At 41.6% G+C, this 17534-nt stretch overlaps 2 protein-coding genes and 1 long non-coding RNA gene across 8 annotated transcripts; 2 read left to right on the forward strand and 1 right to left on the reverse strand.

Moving 5' to 3' along the window:
- The first annotated feature begins 138 nt into the window (after positions 1-138).
- On the forward strand, positions 139-2977 carry LOC309581770 (fatty acid-binding protein, liver-like). Its single transcript, XM_082296540.1, has 3 exons — positions 139-1115; positions 1993-2165; positions 2442-2977. The coding sequence occupies exons 1-3, from the start codon at positions 1049-1051 to the stop codon at positions 2589-2591; spliced, it is 390 nt and encodes a 129-aa protein (XP_082152666.1). The 5' UTR covers positions 139-1048; the 3' UTR covers positions 2592-2977.
- LOC309581771 lies at positions 1374-6446 on the reverse strand. Its single transcript, XR_014227058.1, has 4 exons — positions 6272-6446; positions 4379-4501; positions 4048-4171; positions 1374-1757 (listed from the first exon to the last, which is right to left on the reverse strand). It is a non-coding gene; the product is annotated as an uncharacterized lncRNA (long non-coding RNA).
- A 230-nt stretch (positions 6447-6676) lies between these two features.
- SRSF10 (serine and arginine rich splicing factor 10) lies at positions 6677-17298 on the forward strand. 6 transcript variants are annotated; one of them, XM_082296701.1, is made up of 7 exons: positions 6677-6879; positions 8903-9007; positions 10725-10828; positions 12238-12400; positions 12690-12743; positions 12915-13016; positions 16076-17298. In XM_082296701.1, the coding sequence occupies exons 1-7, from the start codon at positions 6815-6817 to the stop codon at positions 16092-16094; spliced, it is 612 nt and encodes a 203-aa protein (XP_082152827.1). In that variant the 5' UTR covers positions 6677-6814; the 3' UTR covers positions 16095-17298. The 6 variants fall into 6 exon arrangements, with proteins under 6 accessions (XP_082152827.1, XP_082152828.1, XP_082152829.1 ...); XM_082296702.1 differs by lacking the exon at positions 12915-13016; XM_082296703.1 differs by lacking the exon at positions 12915-13016 and having other exon boundaries at positions 12693-12743.
- Positions 17299-17534: the final 236 nt, after the last annotated feature.

Genomic DNA, 17534 nt, shown 5'->3' on the forward strand with positions numbered 1-17534 from the left:
CACATAAAAATGGCCCTGCAAATCAGGAATTCTCACAGGTAAATGCAATCACATTTACAAAATCTGGCTCTTTGTGTGTGAATCTTCTTTAGAATTACCTACTAAAAAGAGAGTTGTGAATTGGTAAGAAAAAGCTGAGCACTGGGTTTCTATTTAAATAGAATGAAAAGTTAACTTAGAAAGGTCACCAACCCCTGGGATACAGGCTCTATTTGAATTAAGCAATCTAACTGCAAGACACATAATCTAATGAATGTCTTCCAAAATCAACAGTCATGCCTGCACAGACAGCAAGGAACATCACTCAAGGGCTGGAATGAGTGAGGAATTCCTGGTGCAGTTGGTGAGAAGAAAAAATAACACATCCTATTTACTTCCTGCATTCACTCTCCAAGCAATGTACCATGCTTTATCTTTTGTCTTCTACTTTAAAAAAAGTAATAAGAAACTGAATTTAATTCAGAGTTAGATGCCCATCACTGACATCTGCTGGATAAAGTCATCGCTGATGTCCCACTCCAACATGATTTTCCCTGTCCTCAAGCAATTGGAGGCCCACAATTTTGGAAGAAATAGCTGTGGATTTTATTCATTCTTTATCCACCATTTAAGGTTCAAGTGCCCCAGTAGAGAATATTGTGATAATTAGGAAGTTAGTATTTAGATAATTAGGTAATTAGTATTAGTACAATACTAATTACCTCGATCTATTGTAAATTATGCAACTTTATCTGAAGAATTCCATTCAAAACACAGAAAATGTGTTAAACACAAGCCGTGAACAAAAAGCAAACAAATGAAGCTGCACTACAACACTTTCCAACAACGATGGACAATTACCCGAGGTCAGTAATCCACAACAAACGCAACATCCCAACTTTCAAGGTAAGAGCAGCATGAACGAGAGGTTATGATCATTAAGAACAAATAACTGATTAATAATTGCTCCTTCCCAGTTAATAATTAGCCATCTGACAATTTGGGCTGGCCTTTCCCTTTCCATAAATAGCATCCCAATGAGCAGGGAGAGCCTTCACTCTGTCACACGATGGCGTTCGCTGGCACCTGGGAGATCTACGCCCAGGAGAACCTCGAGCCCTTTCTCAAGGCTCTGGGTAAGTGGCTGCTTCCTCCTCAAATCAACGGCACCACAGCTTTTCCTGCTGTATTTCCACGGGTTTTTTTCCTTTTATTTCTATGACAAACTTCCCCTGCTTGGTTAAATCTGTCCGATCTAATTTGGATGTGAAAAGAAGCTGAAAATTGTATAAATTGATGTAGGAAGGTTATGGACAACCCCCAAACCCCTGCTTTAATGTTAGAGCAGCTCCTCAAGAATAAAGAGTCATACAGAAATGAAGTGGTGTTAACTGACTTGTAATTTTGTAACTATATTTAACTAGAAACAAGCTGTCAATGATGCATTCAGCGTCCCAATTATTGGTACAGAAGCCCTTCCTGCAGCACCAGTGCTCTCAGTAATCTGTGAATGATTAACACGTGTGATTAGTGGTCAGTAATCTGTCAGTGATTATCAGGTGTGATACACAGTCAGTAATCTCTGAGTGATTAGCACCTGTGATAGCTGGTGGGTAATCTCTGAGTGATTATCAGGTGCAATATGTGAGGTTTAAGAGGTGCTACATCAATAAATATGCACTTACCTTTGCCAACAAAACAAACCCGTTGAGGTTTTTAAGAGTATATAAGAGATATTCAGGAGAATAAAATTCAGTTCCAGTTGAAAATGGCCAGCCCTTAGGAAAAGAAACAATGCATGATCTGACATATCACCAAATATAATATCAAAACCTAACCAGGCTAGAAGGAATGGAGCAAAAAACCCATAGAGAAGTGAGGAATCCAAAACACGATTTGTTTTTAACTTGGACATCACCTTCCAGTATTTGTTTGGATCTTTTGTGCCTTTGTTGGAGAGAAGAATTTGCTATTTCCCTAACAGAAAAAGTCCTCTTTTGCCTCTTTTTACAGGGTTGCCAGATGACACTATCAAATTGGCCAAAGATATTAAGCCTGTTGTTGAAATACAGCAAAAAGGCAACGACTTTGTTGTGACATCCAAAACACCCAACAAATCTGTAACTAACTCGTTTACACTTGGCAAAGAGGCTGACATCACCACCATGGATGGCAGGAAGCTAAAGGTAAAGCATTCCAAGAATGGGGTATCTCTTTATTTATCCCTAAACCTCAGTTTGTGCGTGAGTGGAACTTGTTCGTACCATTTCCATTTGCAAACATTTCTATCACTTCAACAAACAGAAATGTCTCTAAAAACTCCTGTTCAAATGCTGTGCTCTCCAGTTTAAATCAGCAGCTGTCATTATGAAACATCTTTGTAATTTATATTAGTTCTCTACTTACTCAAGTTGAATGCCAAAATCTAAATTTTTAAAAACATTTTTAAAATGTTCCAACAGTGCACTGTGAACTTGGTCGGCGGGAAGCTGGTGTGCAAATCAGACAAATTCTCTCACGAGCAGGAAATTAAAGGAAACGAAATGGTGGAGGTAAGTGCTGGAAAAGAAGGGCACTTGCAGAAAAATGCTGAAGAAAAAAATGTTGATTAGCTCTTAGTGTCTGCAAAGCGTCCCTGTGGATAAACACTGCTTCAAGGAGCACAGCCAACTCCAACTTTTCCTCCATGCAAATGTTGTACATATATTTACAGGCAGGTACTGTGAATGTCTGTTCTTGTGGAGTAGGATGGATTTATACATGAATTACAGACACTTCTGCCACTTAGCTATGGATTTCCTCAAGTTTTAAATGTGTATTTGTCTTCCACAGACTATAACATACGGTGGAGTGACGCTTGTCAGAAGAGGCAAGAAAGTCTAAGGACAGATCCCCTTCTTTGTGGCACCTTTACATACCTAAAATAAAGTGCACTTTCCACAAGGTGTGATCTTTGTTTTATCTGAACAAACAGTACAGGAAATAATGATTATTTCTGCTCTCCTTTCACACAGCACTTCCCCTTATTACAGGACTGTGTTTTCCCTTCTGTCCTCAGTGACAGAAATTTGCCTCGCAGACAACCCAACCTGGACATAAATCACATTGTTCCACTTCACCACAATAATCCTTGGGAGCAGCCAAAAGCTACAGAAATGCTTCTTGGTTTCTTACACACAGACTGAACACACTCAGCTTTAACTCCTGTGTCTAATAAAGTTTTAGTCGTTAACCAAACCCCAGCAGAGAACAATCAGGCATTTGTTGAGCTGATCTGTACCACATGCCCCAGGAATAGAAACAGCAGTATTTTAGCAGCTACGAAGTACTTACCAGTCATTAACAACAGGGATGGCTGTCCTTAAACTGAATGACACACCAGTACAGTTAAGAGGCACCACGGAAGCAAAGGGAATGAAACATTCTTCCAATTCGCAATTAACTCCCAATGTCTTGTCATGGCCCAAGTTTGTGAAGCTCAAGCAAACCAGACTGTTCAGATTGTGTGTCTCTACTGAAGTGTAAACACACAGGAGCTGTGCCTAGAACCATTTCTCTGCTGATCAGATCCTACTATTATATCAGCGACCTCATTTCATGCTTATTTAAATCACTGCAGATTTGTTAGAATTGGTTTGGGATGCAAGACCTTCATGAACAAAGCTACTGGACTGATCATGCCATTTAAAATCCTCATGGAGAGGTTTCATCCCAGTGAAGAGTGCTGAGTTTACATCTTCCCCATGCTAGAAGAGCAGTTTGTGAAGGGAGAGGTTGTGTTTTAGTTAATAACACTTACAGTGTGATACAAGCAATTTGGGAAGTGTATTCTTATTCTGGGATAAGGCTGTTCTCAGGGGGAGTTTCACTGGCATAAAGGATCATTGTGTTCATTTTGCTTCCCAGGCAGCTCTAATGCCAAGCACACTCCTGCAGCCAGAATTAAATTCCATGTGAGTTACACAGAAACAAGATCAACCACACAGATATCGGGGATGGTAAAATGCAGGGAGGAGGAGGAGGCTACTTTAAAGCACTGGTGCTGCAAAAAGCCGTCCAAGAACTCACCACCCTTCACTCTGGAAGTTGCTGGGTAACTGCTGCAAATACACCCTGAAACCAAACACATGATGTGGTTTTCCAGCAGGCAATTCACAGAATGCTGCAGGTCTTCAATGATCCAACGCTGTACCTGCAAATTGGAGGATGGAAGATGCACGACAGTTCAGGTTTATTTCTAAACCAAGGCAGAGACCATTATTACTCATTTAAGGCTGTTACAAAATTATTGTTGTAGATACTACCCACTAAAAGCACAGGATTCTTATTTAGAACTTAAACTCATGCTAAACCATTTTAACGGCTAAAATTCTAAAAACTTCTTAAAAGAACACTTCACCTGGCTTTCTTCACAACTGCAGTGATTTCATGTTTCCAGCAATGGTGCCAATCTTTCCCATCCTTCTGGCAGTATCCTTCTGCCACAGGGCATCCCAGATTGAGGTGAAATACGCAGTCAAACCTGAAGGATTTTGACAAGACTGAGATCCGTGTCCCATGGCCCGAAGGAATTAGCATTCCTAGATGGTGTAGCAGGTTGGGATGATAGCTCTGGATCCACTATTCCACAAAAACAAGTGAATCTTTCTGTGAAGGACTCTATTGGAATATTAATAATCTAATTTGGATCTTGTTCAAAGCTTTGATTCCCAATCTGACAAGCTCTGAAAGGGTAATCCTGGCAGCGTGGATTTCTATCCACCACCAAAGTCCACTCTTTGGTAAATCCACTGTTTTCAGAATGTCCACAAACTAATTTTTTTTTTCCTTTTTTCTTTGTGCCAAGCACTCCCACCACAACTCCAGTCTCTAATGTGCTTTCTTCATTTGTTTTTTGTGTTCTTTTAATGATTTGTCTAAGCAGATCTGTGTTTATATCGCACAAGGTAACAACTCAACCTGCTGCATGCATACAGAAAAATGTTAACTGTAAATATTAAATTCAAAGAACATGGTCAGAGACCCAATCCCTTCTCTGCTGAGTCCTGCACACTGAACATACAACCACAGAAATTCCTTTTTTTTTGAAGTGTACATGGCTGCACATCTCCTGTGTTAGTGACTGAACTTCATCTGCCATTCAAACTTGAATCATCTGTCATTCAAAACCTGCAAAAATCAGGCAATTCTTAGTGTGAGATTGCCAAGATATGAACAGCAATGTCCTCCCACCAGTTTTCATTCATGAATATTAAAAATAAATATGAAAATACACTGGTGGCAGACACCAGGGCTGCATCAGCTCCAAGTCTTTCTGTCCCTGCAGGAGTCTTCTGAAAATCCCTCACATGAAAATGCAGACACCGTTCATTGAACTCTTCATCGAACCCTGTGACTTTTGGGTCACAGATCTGCCTCTTATCCACCTTTATGTGAGTCACACATGATTGTGGTAAGAAATAATCTCTCCACCCACCAACTGCATTGTTTTCATCACACAAATGGCTTTAATGGAAAGGGTTGGTCCTGTGCAAACAGTGCGAAGAAAACTCCCGGGGCTCCACACGGGTAATGGTGTTCTCCACAAAAATTGGATTAATTACTCCATGTGCAACAATAGTTACACACTCCAGAGAGACACTGGTCATTTATTTCAGAGTTGCACAGTTGGGGGCCCTGTGCGATCCCACAAATCGAGCACACCAACTATCAAAATTTATTACTATTTACAAGTTAGCAAACAAAGGAATTCGTGTTCCTTGGCTACAAGTTACATAGTTCTGAATTAGTATTCTAGCCTCTCTTGGTTAATTATTCTGTTGTTTCTCATGCTAATTAGTCCCGTTCTCAGTCTTTCTCTCCTTTTGGGTCAGTGGTCTGTGGGTTGGTGGTCATGACCTGCCCCTGCAGATGTAAAATGTAAAATTACATGTTACCCAGTTGGAGATCATTCCAGCACAGTTGCTGAGTTGGATTTATTAGTTTCTTCCTTATCTTGGGAGTCCTTGCCAGATGGCCCATAAATTCTGCATTCTTTGCATCCTTTATCAGTGGGCATACTTTTTTTTTGTTAATCTCCCCCTAGATCTGAGATCATCAAAGCGTGTCCAGCCCTAAACCTTAACAAAGGCAGTTCTAGCAACAACTTGTTTTTCTAACACAGGGACATCACTTAGAGCTTGTTGGCTGCTGTTCCACGCGTTATACATCTCCCTCCTTGTTGATTAGGCTTGAAAGCAGAAAAACGCCAAACATCAAAGAACATAAGTTTCTCAATAAAATTTCTACATACTCCGCATTTTGCAACAACAAGGCCACACGACAGCGATCCCCCGAGCCTCAGGAAGGGCGGTATAGCCGGAGGCCGTGTCAGTTGGCTGCGCAGGAGGGTACAGGAGGGAGCCAGGGCGGCCTGAGGCGGCTGCGCGAAGCAGGAGCGCGCCGTCCCCTCACGGCGGGGGCGCGGCCGCCATCTTGCCCCGCGCGCGCTCCCCTCCCCTCTGTTTCGGCGGGAAAAGCGAGGCCCCGCGGCCGCGGGCGGGGAGCAGCGCGCGTGCGCGGCGCGCGCCGGAGGGCCCGGGCGCTCCCGCGCGGGGCCGGGGCGCATGCGCGCTGCCGAGCCGGGGCAGGGTTTTGGCGCCGCGTTTCGCTCTCGCCGGAAGCCCCGCGGGAAGTCTCGCGAGAGGCGGCGCGCGGGCGGGCGGTGCAGCTCCCCCAGGGTCGCCTCAGCCGCTCCCGCCGCGCCCGGGCCGCGCTCGCTCCTTCCCTCCCTCCTTCCTTCCCTCCTTCCTTCCTTCCTTCCTTCCTTCCTTCCTTCTTTCCCAGCGCCATCGACATGTCCCGCTACCTGCGGCCCCCCAACACCTCGCTCTTCGTGCGGAACGTGGCCGACGACACCCGGTGAGTGGGGGCGGAGCGGGGGTTCGCGCAGGCTTTGGCGGGCTCGCTAGGCCGCGGGCGCGGGGGTCCCCCCGCAGCCGAGGGAGGGAAGAGGGCGAGCCCGGCGTGCTCCCTTCCTCCGCTTCGCCTTCTCCCTCTCTCCGCTCTCCCTTATCCTTGCCCTGCCTTCCATTTTCCTCCGCTCCTCGCGATGTTGCTCGTTCCCCGCCTCTCCACGCGGATCCGTTTCCAAACAGCGTCCAGAAAGAACAAAGCTGGGCCGCAACAAAGTGAAACTCCCCGCAGCCGCCTTTGAGTGTGTCCAGCGGGAGATCCAGGCGGGATGTGTGCCCAGGGCGATGCTGGACAGCCGCTGGAGTTTGGAATGCTCCTTGGGAAATGCAGTATTGCTGCTAGATGGGAGAAAATAGAGCATTTGTGCCCAAAATTCTTGGCGTAGCCGGTCCCGTTAGCGTGGGAGCTGCTGCCAGTTCAGGTGGAATGTTGGTGCGGCAATTGTTATGTACCGGGGCCTCTCAGGACGCTCAGTACGGAATCGGGGGAAGCGATGCTTGTTCTCCGTTATAACCGTGTTGTACCGAGAGCCCGTAAGGACTAAACGTGTGTGGTGAGAGAACTCCTCCTAGGGAATTAAAAGAACAAAAACGGAGTATTGCACAAGTTCTTATTTATTCTTTATATGTTTTTAGTGAACTGCTGGTTTTCCTCATTTCACTTCGGCAGTTTAGTGACAAACACCTTTAGTGGTTAACAAGCACCTTTGGTTTGTTATCAGCTGTGGAACACTTACTGAGCATTGTTGGCACAGGATGCGTTTGTCAGAGCACTCCTGTGTTGTTATTTGTGTGTAGAATTTGTACGGAGATCCCTGTAAGGTCTAGTCCTATTAAATGTAAGTTTTCCAACTCTTCCTGCGCTACTTGGACCAAAGTTGTTCAGCAAGCAGCAGTAGTGTGGGCACAATGGAATGGATTAAGAGCATTGTGATAAGTAACTTGAAATAAAACTTTTCTAATTTTTCCATTATTTTTTTCATCTTTCCAGTAATTAATTTTACTCTAAGAACAGCTGAGGACGATTACTTCCAAATTCTTTACAATAATGTGGATCCTGTTGAAGCTTCACCTTAAAGGGCTCTTGGAGGTGGTTTCATTGTGGGATCTCCATGCTGGTTGTAGTTCCCTTTTGCCAGCAGTGACTGTGTGGAGATTTGTTTCCCAACTGATGCGAGAGAAATGTAAAAATATAAAAAATAGTAGTGACTCTTAACATACCGCCGAGATGTGGTATTACATCAATCTTCGCATGCAGGTTTTTTGTCCTCAAATGTCACAAAAATGAGTGTGAGGAGCTGATGTGAGTAAGAAAGCTCTGTTGAGGAGAGGGTGTTGGTCAGGGGTAGTTGCAGCTGAACAGTTTTGTCTCAGCTCTCTAAAGCCAACTCTTTGGAAAAACTATCCCGAGGGCATGAGTGGCTGCTCACTTGAGATCTGTTCTATTTGATGTGGTTGTAAGTATTGATTATTTTATGGAAATGGGTTTGGGTGGCTGGTTTGTTCTCATAATGTTTATTTGGATCTCATAATGGATGTTTGCATGTTGCAAAATGACTGTCGAGTTACGTGAATAATAATAACAATAATAATTCTTAAAAATCCTTTCTTTCACTTTCTGCCAACCTTGGCTGCATTGAATGAACTGATGTGTATCACTTCTCAGTTTACATTTTTGTGCTTGAGTTATGCTGAAGGCTTGTTTCAAACTGCCAGGGTGTATCTTGAGCATCCTGAGTCTTGAGTGTTTCAGAAAAGCTCCGTGTGCTGCCAACAGTGAACTGCCCAAACACTTTTTTCCCCAAAAAGTGTTTTGCTACTTTCATCCTCCACCAAATGCTTCCAAAAATGGGGGGTGGTCATGTTAATTGTAGATTTGACTTGGTTTTGTTGTTTTATTTTATTTTGGTGGATGTTTTTTAACACCTTAACCAGTGAAAAAACCATATCAGGTGTTTGTGGTGTTCCAGGTCTGAAGACTTGCGCCGTGAATTTGGTCGTTATGGGCCTATAGTTGATGTTTACGTTCCACTTGACTTCTACACTCGCCGTCCCAGAGGATTTGCCTATGTTCAATATCCTTTCTTCAGATGGCTCATTAGTGAGGGGTGTTGAAGTTTGAAATTCAAGTTTGTGTAAGAGGTAACCAATCTAAATGAAAAAGCAGTTTACTTTTGTGTTGTATCTAATAAGTGTCTTACTTATGTCGTGGTGTTTCGTTATTTTTGAAGATTAACTTCTCTCAATTGTTCTTTGCCTTTTTTGCAAAACTTAAGTCCAGTAATATAAAAGCTTGCTTATGTCACTGAAATTAATACTCTTATGATTTAAATGAAAATTTATCACTGACTCAAAATTGTCTAGCACGTTTTTATTATCACTGGTGTGTAAGTAAAGTTGTGCTTAGCAAAATGTGGCTGCTATTCATTGTTAATTTAACAAATGGAAACTGGAATCACTTGATCAAAATCAGATTGTGTAAAAAATGAGGTGAACTTCTTTCTTTAATATTGTCCCCTAATTTGCTGTCCTCTGTTGTTGCCTCAGAATGTAAAGCTGTACAGTAATGGCGACCCCAAAGAGAAAGCATGAAAGAACCTTTAGAGTAGAGTTCAACAATTAAGGCAAGTAGACAAGCCAAAGACCTCTTAAGGATCAGGCTTGAAGAGAAGGGAGAGTTTGGGAAAAGAAAAAATAAAGAAAAGCTGGAAGAAGGACAAGCCATAATGGGAGACAAAGCTTCGCTTTATCTACAAAAGGGGGAAAAGGTTGTTTTTCAAAGTAAAAGATAAAGCCATCTGTCATTTTTGGCCAAGCATCTCATGACAAGTCCTTCTGACAAGCACTTAAAGAGTTAAAGGTCAAGATGAAGTTGAATGGTGGCCAAGATTAAAGGAGTCATACCTGATGTATCCTACAGAATAACAGTTTTTCTTCTGTCTGTCATGTAAGCAGTAATTTGATGAATTATTCTGGTTTAGTCCATTGACAAAACCTGTAATATTTCTCTTGTGAGTGCTACTGTAACTGTGGTCTGAATGAAATCACATTCGGTCTGGGGTTTTGAGGGAGATGCTGCAACATGGAAGTTTCTCTCCTGCAGAGATGATGCTGCTGAGAAATGAGTGGTCTGGAGGGGAAAGGCAACTCATGTTTTTGGGTCCCAGAAGCTGGAAGTAGGGGTGTAAATTCCAGCATTGAAATGAATGTCTGTCACTGTAGCTTGGCCCTGAGTGCCAGTGCAGGGCTCGCAGTGTCTGCTCTTCTCTCACGCTGGGGAAGCTCTGCAGACAGGGCTGTGACATGGCATAAGTTAAACTTAAAATCAGTTGTTAAAAAAAAAAAAAAGGAAAGCTTAATTATAATTCTAAAGTTAATAGTTAATATTTACTGTTGGTATGTCCAACATAATTTAAGAACTAGGGCTTAATTTTAATAAACTCAATGAAGTGGAGAAAACTAAATGACCATTAATAAGTGTATTTTGAAAGGATACCTCTCTTTTCTTTGCATAAGTACAAGTGGGAGAAGAAAATAATTAAGAGTATCACATAGCAACTGCTTGCTGATGGATAAATTCATGGTCATATTACAAGATTTTAATTTTATTACAGGAGTTCTGAGATAGCTGGTGGTTAATTAAAAAAAAATTCCATAACGTGTAGAGTAGCATGACAAAAGAACTTAAAACATGGCTGTAAAATGAGAAAATAACTTGAAAATTTTCATTTTTATTTTAAATACCAAATCTGTTAAACTGCTCAAATTCCCAAGTACCTTAACACTCCCCACATTTGAAGATGTCCGTGATGCAGAAGATGCTCTCCATAATTTGGATCGAAAGTGGATTTGTGGTCGGCAAATAGAAATCCAGTTTGCACAGGGGGATCGCAAGAGTAAGTGCCTGAATTTTATCACACCCTGAATTTAGCCTGAATTTCAGCACCACACAACGCTGCACGTGGTGCTAATTGTTGTGGTATGTTCTTATTTTATATAAATAGCATGTGGATGTTCTGCCTTTTATCCAGTAACTGTTAATGACTCGTTTTAATTATAAATGGATAACTAAGTACGACAGTCACCACAGTCATTCTTTGGAGCTTTCTGTGCAGCTCTGTGTGATTTCCAGGATTGAGGTAATGTCTTCATTTTCATTTGGCTTCAGGATAAAAGTCAATTTCAAGGTATCTCAATTCAAGGTGGAGCAGAATTTGTATTTTCTGAACAGATAATTGGAAAGAGAACTTAGGTCTTTGAAATCTGTTATTTGTGTGCATAGTCTTAATTTGCAGGGAGATACAGATTTGTAAACCTGGTACAAACCTGTTGGTCTAAACCAGAACTGTAATACTCATGTTATGCCTGCAAATAAAAGTGCCTTAAAGGTCTTTAGTTACAGCTCTCAGAGGAACAACCTGACTGTCCAGTTTTCCCTCAAGTACTCACAATTAACTTTAATGGAGTCAATGGAAATTCTGCACTCCGTAGGACAAGTTTCTGTCCTGTATATAGACATTGGAATTTCTAATAAGTTTCTGAACAAAATTAACTAAATCCACCTTAGTGTGTTGCAAGCAGCACTTAAAACATAAAAAATTGAAGCCATTTAGTACAGAGGGTGTTTGTTACAGCGTAGTCTGTTTAAAATACTTAAGAGCATGTTCTTTGGGGTTGAATTTGATACACAGAAAGGATAGAGGAAATACTGTGGAAGACTAATAGGTTCATTCATTTTTAATTACTTTAAGCTGCAGAGTAAAAGTGAATTGTTTTAATGGGGGGTTCCTTTTGGAATCAGACTTCTCTTTGTGTGGCATCCACTGAAGCCTCTGTGTAAGATGGGCCTTTAATCATTAAAGACAGCTGTGGATCAGGTGTGGTGATGGTGCTGTGCAGTCAGGAAAAAGTGTTCAATTAGCTTTCACTCATTGGGTAAATTCGGGAATGTCACAATGTGTCAGTCATGGGTCTGACCTGTCCTACCAGTTTCCAGCTGGCCTGAAATCACTTTGACCAGCTCTCTGTTCTGGTTTTATGGAGCATTAGTCCTTTCTGACTGGTTTTGAGGGGGTTTTTTTCTTTTTTTTGCTTCCTAGATTTATAATGCCCCCCAGGCTACATTAATTTGTGTCCAGTGGCTAAAGCAGCACAAAACAAGTGGCACAGAGCAGCCTCTCACTTGTCCCTTCATAAACATCAAACCATGAGTGAGCCTTTCTGCTCAGCACCATATACATGGCTTAGACCTTGAGGGGGAAAAGTAGGGCATCTTTTTCACTTGCAAATATTGCTATTTTTACAGCACCAAACCAAATGAAAGCCAAGGAAGGGAGAAACCTGTACAGTTCTTCTCGTTACGATGACTATGACAGATACAGGCGGTCTCGGAGTCGCAGTTACGAGCGGAGACGGTCGAGGAGTCGCTCCTTTGATTACAGCTATAGAAGATCCTATAGTCCCAGAAAGTAAGTGTAGTGTGTGGGGTTGGCCTCAACTGCACAGCACAGAGACACCACGCTGACTATTTAATTGTTACAGTTTTGAATAATCTTTTTTTTTCTATCGTGGGAGTAACCGCTGGGAGTTGCGTACCTTGCATGCTGCATCTGATCAGGAGTAGTGAATGAAACAATTCTGTGTTGCATTGGAGAATAACTGAAAGCAAATGCACAGCTTGAAAAGATAATGTATTAAGTATTTGTACATTTACATAGGGATTTGTCACCGTTTACTCTTTCTGATGTACCTTTTTAGCAGTAGACCTACTGGAAGACCTCGTCGTAGCAGAAGCCATTCGGACAATGATAGGTAAAACACTTTTTACACCCTTTGAATTGCAAACTAGATCACTGTATTCCTTTAACTATAGGTTTAAAAAAAAGTTTCTCCTGCAAAAACGGTAAACAATTTTTAATGTACTAGATGTCTAAGAATAGTGTTTTTACATTCAAATCTCCTCTCTCCCCTTTATTCTGATAGGTTCAAACACCGCAATCGATCTTTTTCAAGATCTAAGTCCAATTCAAGATCACGATCCAAGTCACAGCCCAAGAAAGAAATGAAGGCTAAATCACGGTCTAGGTCTGCATCTCACACCAAATCTAGAGGCACCTCTAAAACAGATTCTAAAACACACTATAAGTCCAGCTCAAGATATGAGAAGGAGTCGAGAAAAAAAGAACCAGCTAGATCCAAATCACAGTCAAGATCACATTCTAGATCTAGGTCAAAATCCAGATCGAGGTCTTGGACTAGTCCCAAGTCCAGTGGCCACTAACAGTGTATCCATGTTGGTTTAGGCATGTAAGATTCATTTACACACAGTTCAGTTTACTTAAATTATCAGGAATATGATGTTGCAACAGTGCTAAAAAATATTTTCTTTGTCAGTTTTCCCTGTAGCCGACAATGGTTAAAATTACAACAGTGTTGAGAAGCCACAGAGAGAGAGAGAGAGAGGGAGAGAGATTGTCCAGTTGGTTAAATGTCATGGGCAGCTACTGATTTGGTTGTGGTGTCTCTATGTATATTTTTGTAAAGATTTGCATTTTTAATGCTTAGATATTTGGTGATGACTTGATTGATCGTAACTTGCAACATTGTCCTTTTACAAATGTCACACCCATAGAGAAATTGGTACCAGTTTGTGCTGGACAGTTAAACCAGCTGTTTAAACAGCTAAACTTTGTGAGAAAAAAGGAAAACTGGACAGCTGTAGTGCAACACTGGCTGCTGGGAAATCAGACTGGCAGTTTGTTTCCATGGCTCCAGGGCAGGTTTCAGTGTTCTCCGTGCCCACCAGCAGGTTGGCAGGTGGAGCTCTGTGGAGAGAAATTTGGGAGATTTCTCTTTACCCTGCTCTCTGGAGAGATGGTACTGACCTTGCATGTACAACACGGGGAGAGAGTTGGTCTTGAAGCTTGCTCAGAGACTGTGCAGTGTCGTGACCCATCGGGATAGAGGCTTCACTGCCTCTGCCCTGGCTGCTAGTGCTGAAGGTGTGAGGGCAAAACCCACCTTGAAATGGAAAATCTAAATTCAGATTTCAGCAAACGGCAGAGCAACTAAATATTAGGTTGTGTGTACATTTTATGCAGTTTTTTGTATCTATTCTAAATTTTAGTGAGCAGTTAACCATAAAGTTGCTTAGTTTTCCTGCTGTTAGATACAAGTAGATTGTTTCGAGTTGTGTGTGTACAGTATATAAGAACTAAACTTTTATGCCAATGACTCCTGTGGTTAGTTGGTGTATTCATAGGTATCAAACCGTAGCCATCTCCCTGGGTTACCAGGCTTGCTTTTTACACAGCAAAAAAGCAGTTGGGCAAGCAAGTCTGAATCACTCCTTCCTCAGAATGGATAGTGGTTTGGTTACAAGATTTCGTTTTCCTTCAGAACAAATGTTTGAAGTTGGATATGAACAAGAGCTGCATCTCTAGTTATGTAGTTTATCACTAATACAGTATATTTAGAAAATTGAATGTGAAAAATAACAAACCCAGTGTGTAATCTTACCAGTGTTTCTCTAGAAGGCAAGATCCTTTGTTATGAAAATGGCTTTTGGCATTGTTTTTATTCCTCTTTACTTTCAAAAGCCACCATCAAACACTTAAGTGTTCCTCACTGTCTGATGTCTGTAGCATATAAAGACATTGATTTCCAAAAGTTCCTTTTTAGAGAAATGTTTTAGGGTTTGGGTTCAGTGTTTCAGCAGGGCCTTTCAAGAAGCGCAGATGGCTTTGGGATATGGTCAGCGGAACGTGCTTAGGGGTTGATCCTAGAACCTTTGTACATTTGATAGTATTTCTAACTTTTTCTTTACTGTTTGCAGTTAATGTTCATGTTCTGCTATGCAATCATTTATATGCACGTTCCTTTAATTTTGTAGACTTTCCTGGATGTATAGTTTAAAAACAGCAAAAAGTCTATTTAAAACTGTAGCAGTAGCGTGCAGCTCTAGCAGAGGAAAGTTGTGGGATTAAACTTTGTATTTCCTTTCTTATAGAGGCTTCTAAAAAGGTATTTTTATATGTTCTTTTTAACAAATATTGTGTACTACCTTTAAAACATCGATGTTTTGATCAAAATAACTAAAGACCCAGCTTATTTTCTGCTTGCTGTAAATTTAGCAAACATGCTGTAATAAAAAAATGAAGGAAATACTGATCCACTGGAATTATTGTAGCTTTAGAATTTGACTCCAGAGCATGGTTAGGAGTAGAGCTATGCATCCCTTATGGAGTAAAATCCTTACTATGGTATTTCAGTAAAGGCAGGAATTTTTCATTTAGTGTCTGAATAAATGTCACTTCACATTTTTGAAAGGGTACAAGACAAACTGAGAATGCTAAGCATTAAGTTGTAGACTAATATATTGAATTTTCTTTGCCATTAACTTTAGTTATTGCTGGATGGGCTTGCCCCATAGGTTATAATTCCGATATTATTAGCCAGGTTATGAAACTACTTTAAAGCAACAACTGAAGGTTCATACAAAATCAAATGTACAGTATCACCATATTAATTTATAATTGCCATATCAAAACTGGTGCCAGCAGTGGTCCTGTGGGAGGTGGCAACAGGGATGGAGCTGCCTCCTGGCACTGGTAGTGTGCCCAGCTGGAGGTTCTGCCCTGAAAGACAAAAATCCTCTGTAATTGCTTTGATAAACCCACTGTCACCCTTTATAAGTTGAGCTGTGATTATTTCTGCTTCTAACAGCAGAAACCCCCACCATTTCCAGCTTTATATCTATATACAGAGAGACATATATAGATATAGTCTTCATGACTAAATCCTGCTTCAAAGGGGTCCTCGTGCCCGAGTGGTGGGGAGAGCGTGGCTGTGACTGTGTCAGGGACCTGCAGGGATTGCTGTGGTTAATGGTGGTGCTGGTCCAGCTGGAATTGGAGCTGGAAGGGTGGGAGGAGGGAGGAGAAATCTCCGTGCCCAGGCAGGGGGGCTGATTGGAGAGTGCAGAGTAACAGTAACAATTCCTTAACTGTTGTGTCAGCATGTCCTTATATTGTGTGCCTCAGCATTTATGTATAGCAGAGTTTAATTTTTGTTTTGAAAAGCCAGATCATTGCAAGTATAATGTAGTGTCTGCCAGTTCTGATGGTTCTTTCTTTCTCTCCCAGAGGTAGGACTAAACTTTGACTTGACTTGTGTATATGAACAAGCCAGAAAAGCCGAACACAAACCCACGATGTTTCAAGAGTGCATGAATAAAGATGTTGTCCTAGTTCTTGCTCCCATGGAAAAATTGTGAAGAAGCTGTTCTGTGGGCCTTTCAGTTGGGGACGAGTTAGCAGGATGTGGCCAAAAGGGCAGGGAATGTTTATGCATTCATGCAAGTCAAGCCACAGCCCATCTAGATAACATCTCCCTTCCTTGATGCAGGTATCCCAGTCCTGCCCTAAAAAAAGCAGGAGCCTGTCTTGTGCAAGCTTCCTGCAGGTTATGCACAGCTGGAATGCAAGAACATTGCAGGCTACAAAAGATCATGTCTAGGCATCTTTCTTTTGGAGTCTCAAGAATGGTGGGAATTACGTTTTTCTGTGGTAAAAGTAGATTTTGTCATTCCTGCAAAATTTGTAGAATTGAAGTAGTGTGTAAAAAAAAAAAATATAATTCTGCTGAAAGTAATGGCTGTGCTCCAAAATATCTGCAGCGAATCGATTGGTGTCAGCAGTCATAGAAGGCTCTATTGGAACTTCTTTTTCACCTAAAGTCCATGCACCCAACTGGTAATTAAAAATCTTCAATTTAGTGGTTAAGTAGCTGGGTGTTTAATTAGGGACTCTGATAGCCTGGTCTCTGAAAGCTCAATGTTATCCTTTCTATGTCTTATCAAGATGTTTAATGTACAGTATCATGGTTTTATTCGAAGTGGAATCTTTTGGTTTCAATGTTATTTTGAGCGCTCTGCTTGGACAAGAGCTTTTTTTCCTGACTGTTGAGTCTGGGATGACAGCTCGGGGTGTGCTCAGAGAAGGGCAGTGGAGCCATGCACAGCACTGCTGCTTGGGTCTTGGCAGGGATGGTGCAGATGAACATTTTAAAGTACAAAGGGATAAAATTGACACATTTTTAGGACATAATCACCCATTAAGAATTGCTGGTTTTCTCCATTTATCTTGTAACTTGCTTTAAAAAGTCTGTAGTCCATTGCTATAATATTTGTCTACGATGCTCTTGCTGCTGAGACTATTGTAGGAAGGGAAGACTCTGTACCCTGTAGTGTGTTTGATCGGAGATGCTGATGTTTTATTCATCCACATCCTTTCTTCTTGAGTTTTGTGTTCCATCTGTGCAAATAACCCTGTGAATTGGGAATAAAATGTACAAGTTTTGACTATAACTTGAGAGCACCTTCTGACTTAATTAATCCAGCTGTAGTCTGTGGGAGACGGAGCCCCAAGTGCTGCCTCCCAGCCTCACCAGCTTTTGGTTTTGTCAGGAACTTAATTAGTGTTAATTCTCAAGCCCTGTGTTCCCAAACCACTGGAAAGGCCTGAAGGCTGCAGCTAAAGAAACCTCCCTTGGGAAGTGAGCTGCCAAAATGAGGTCATCCCACTTTTCCGTTTCCATCTGAAA

The sequence above is a fragment of the Coloeus monedula genome, assembly GCF_965178545.1.
Source record: "Coloeus monedula genome assembly, chromosome: 24".
Taxonomy (NCBI): domain Eukaryota; kingdom Metazoa; phylum Chordata; class Aves; order Passeriformes; family Corvidae; genus Coloeus; species Coloeus monedula.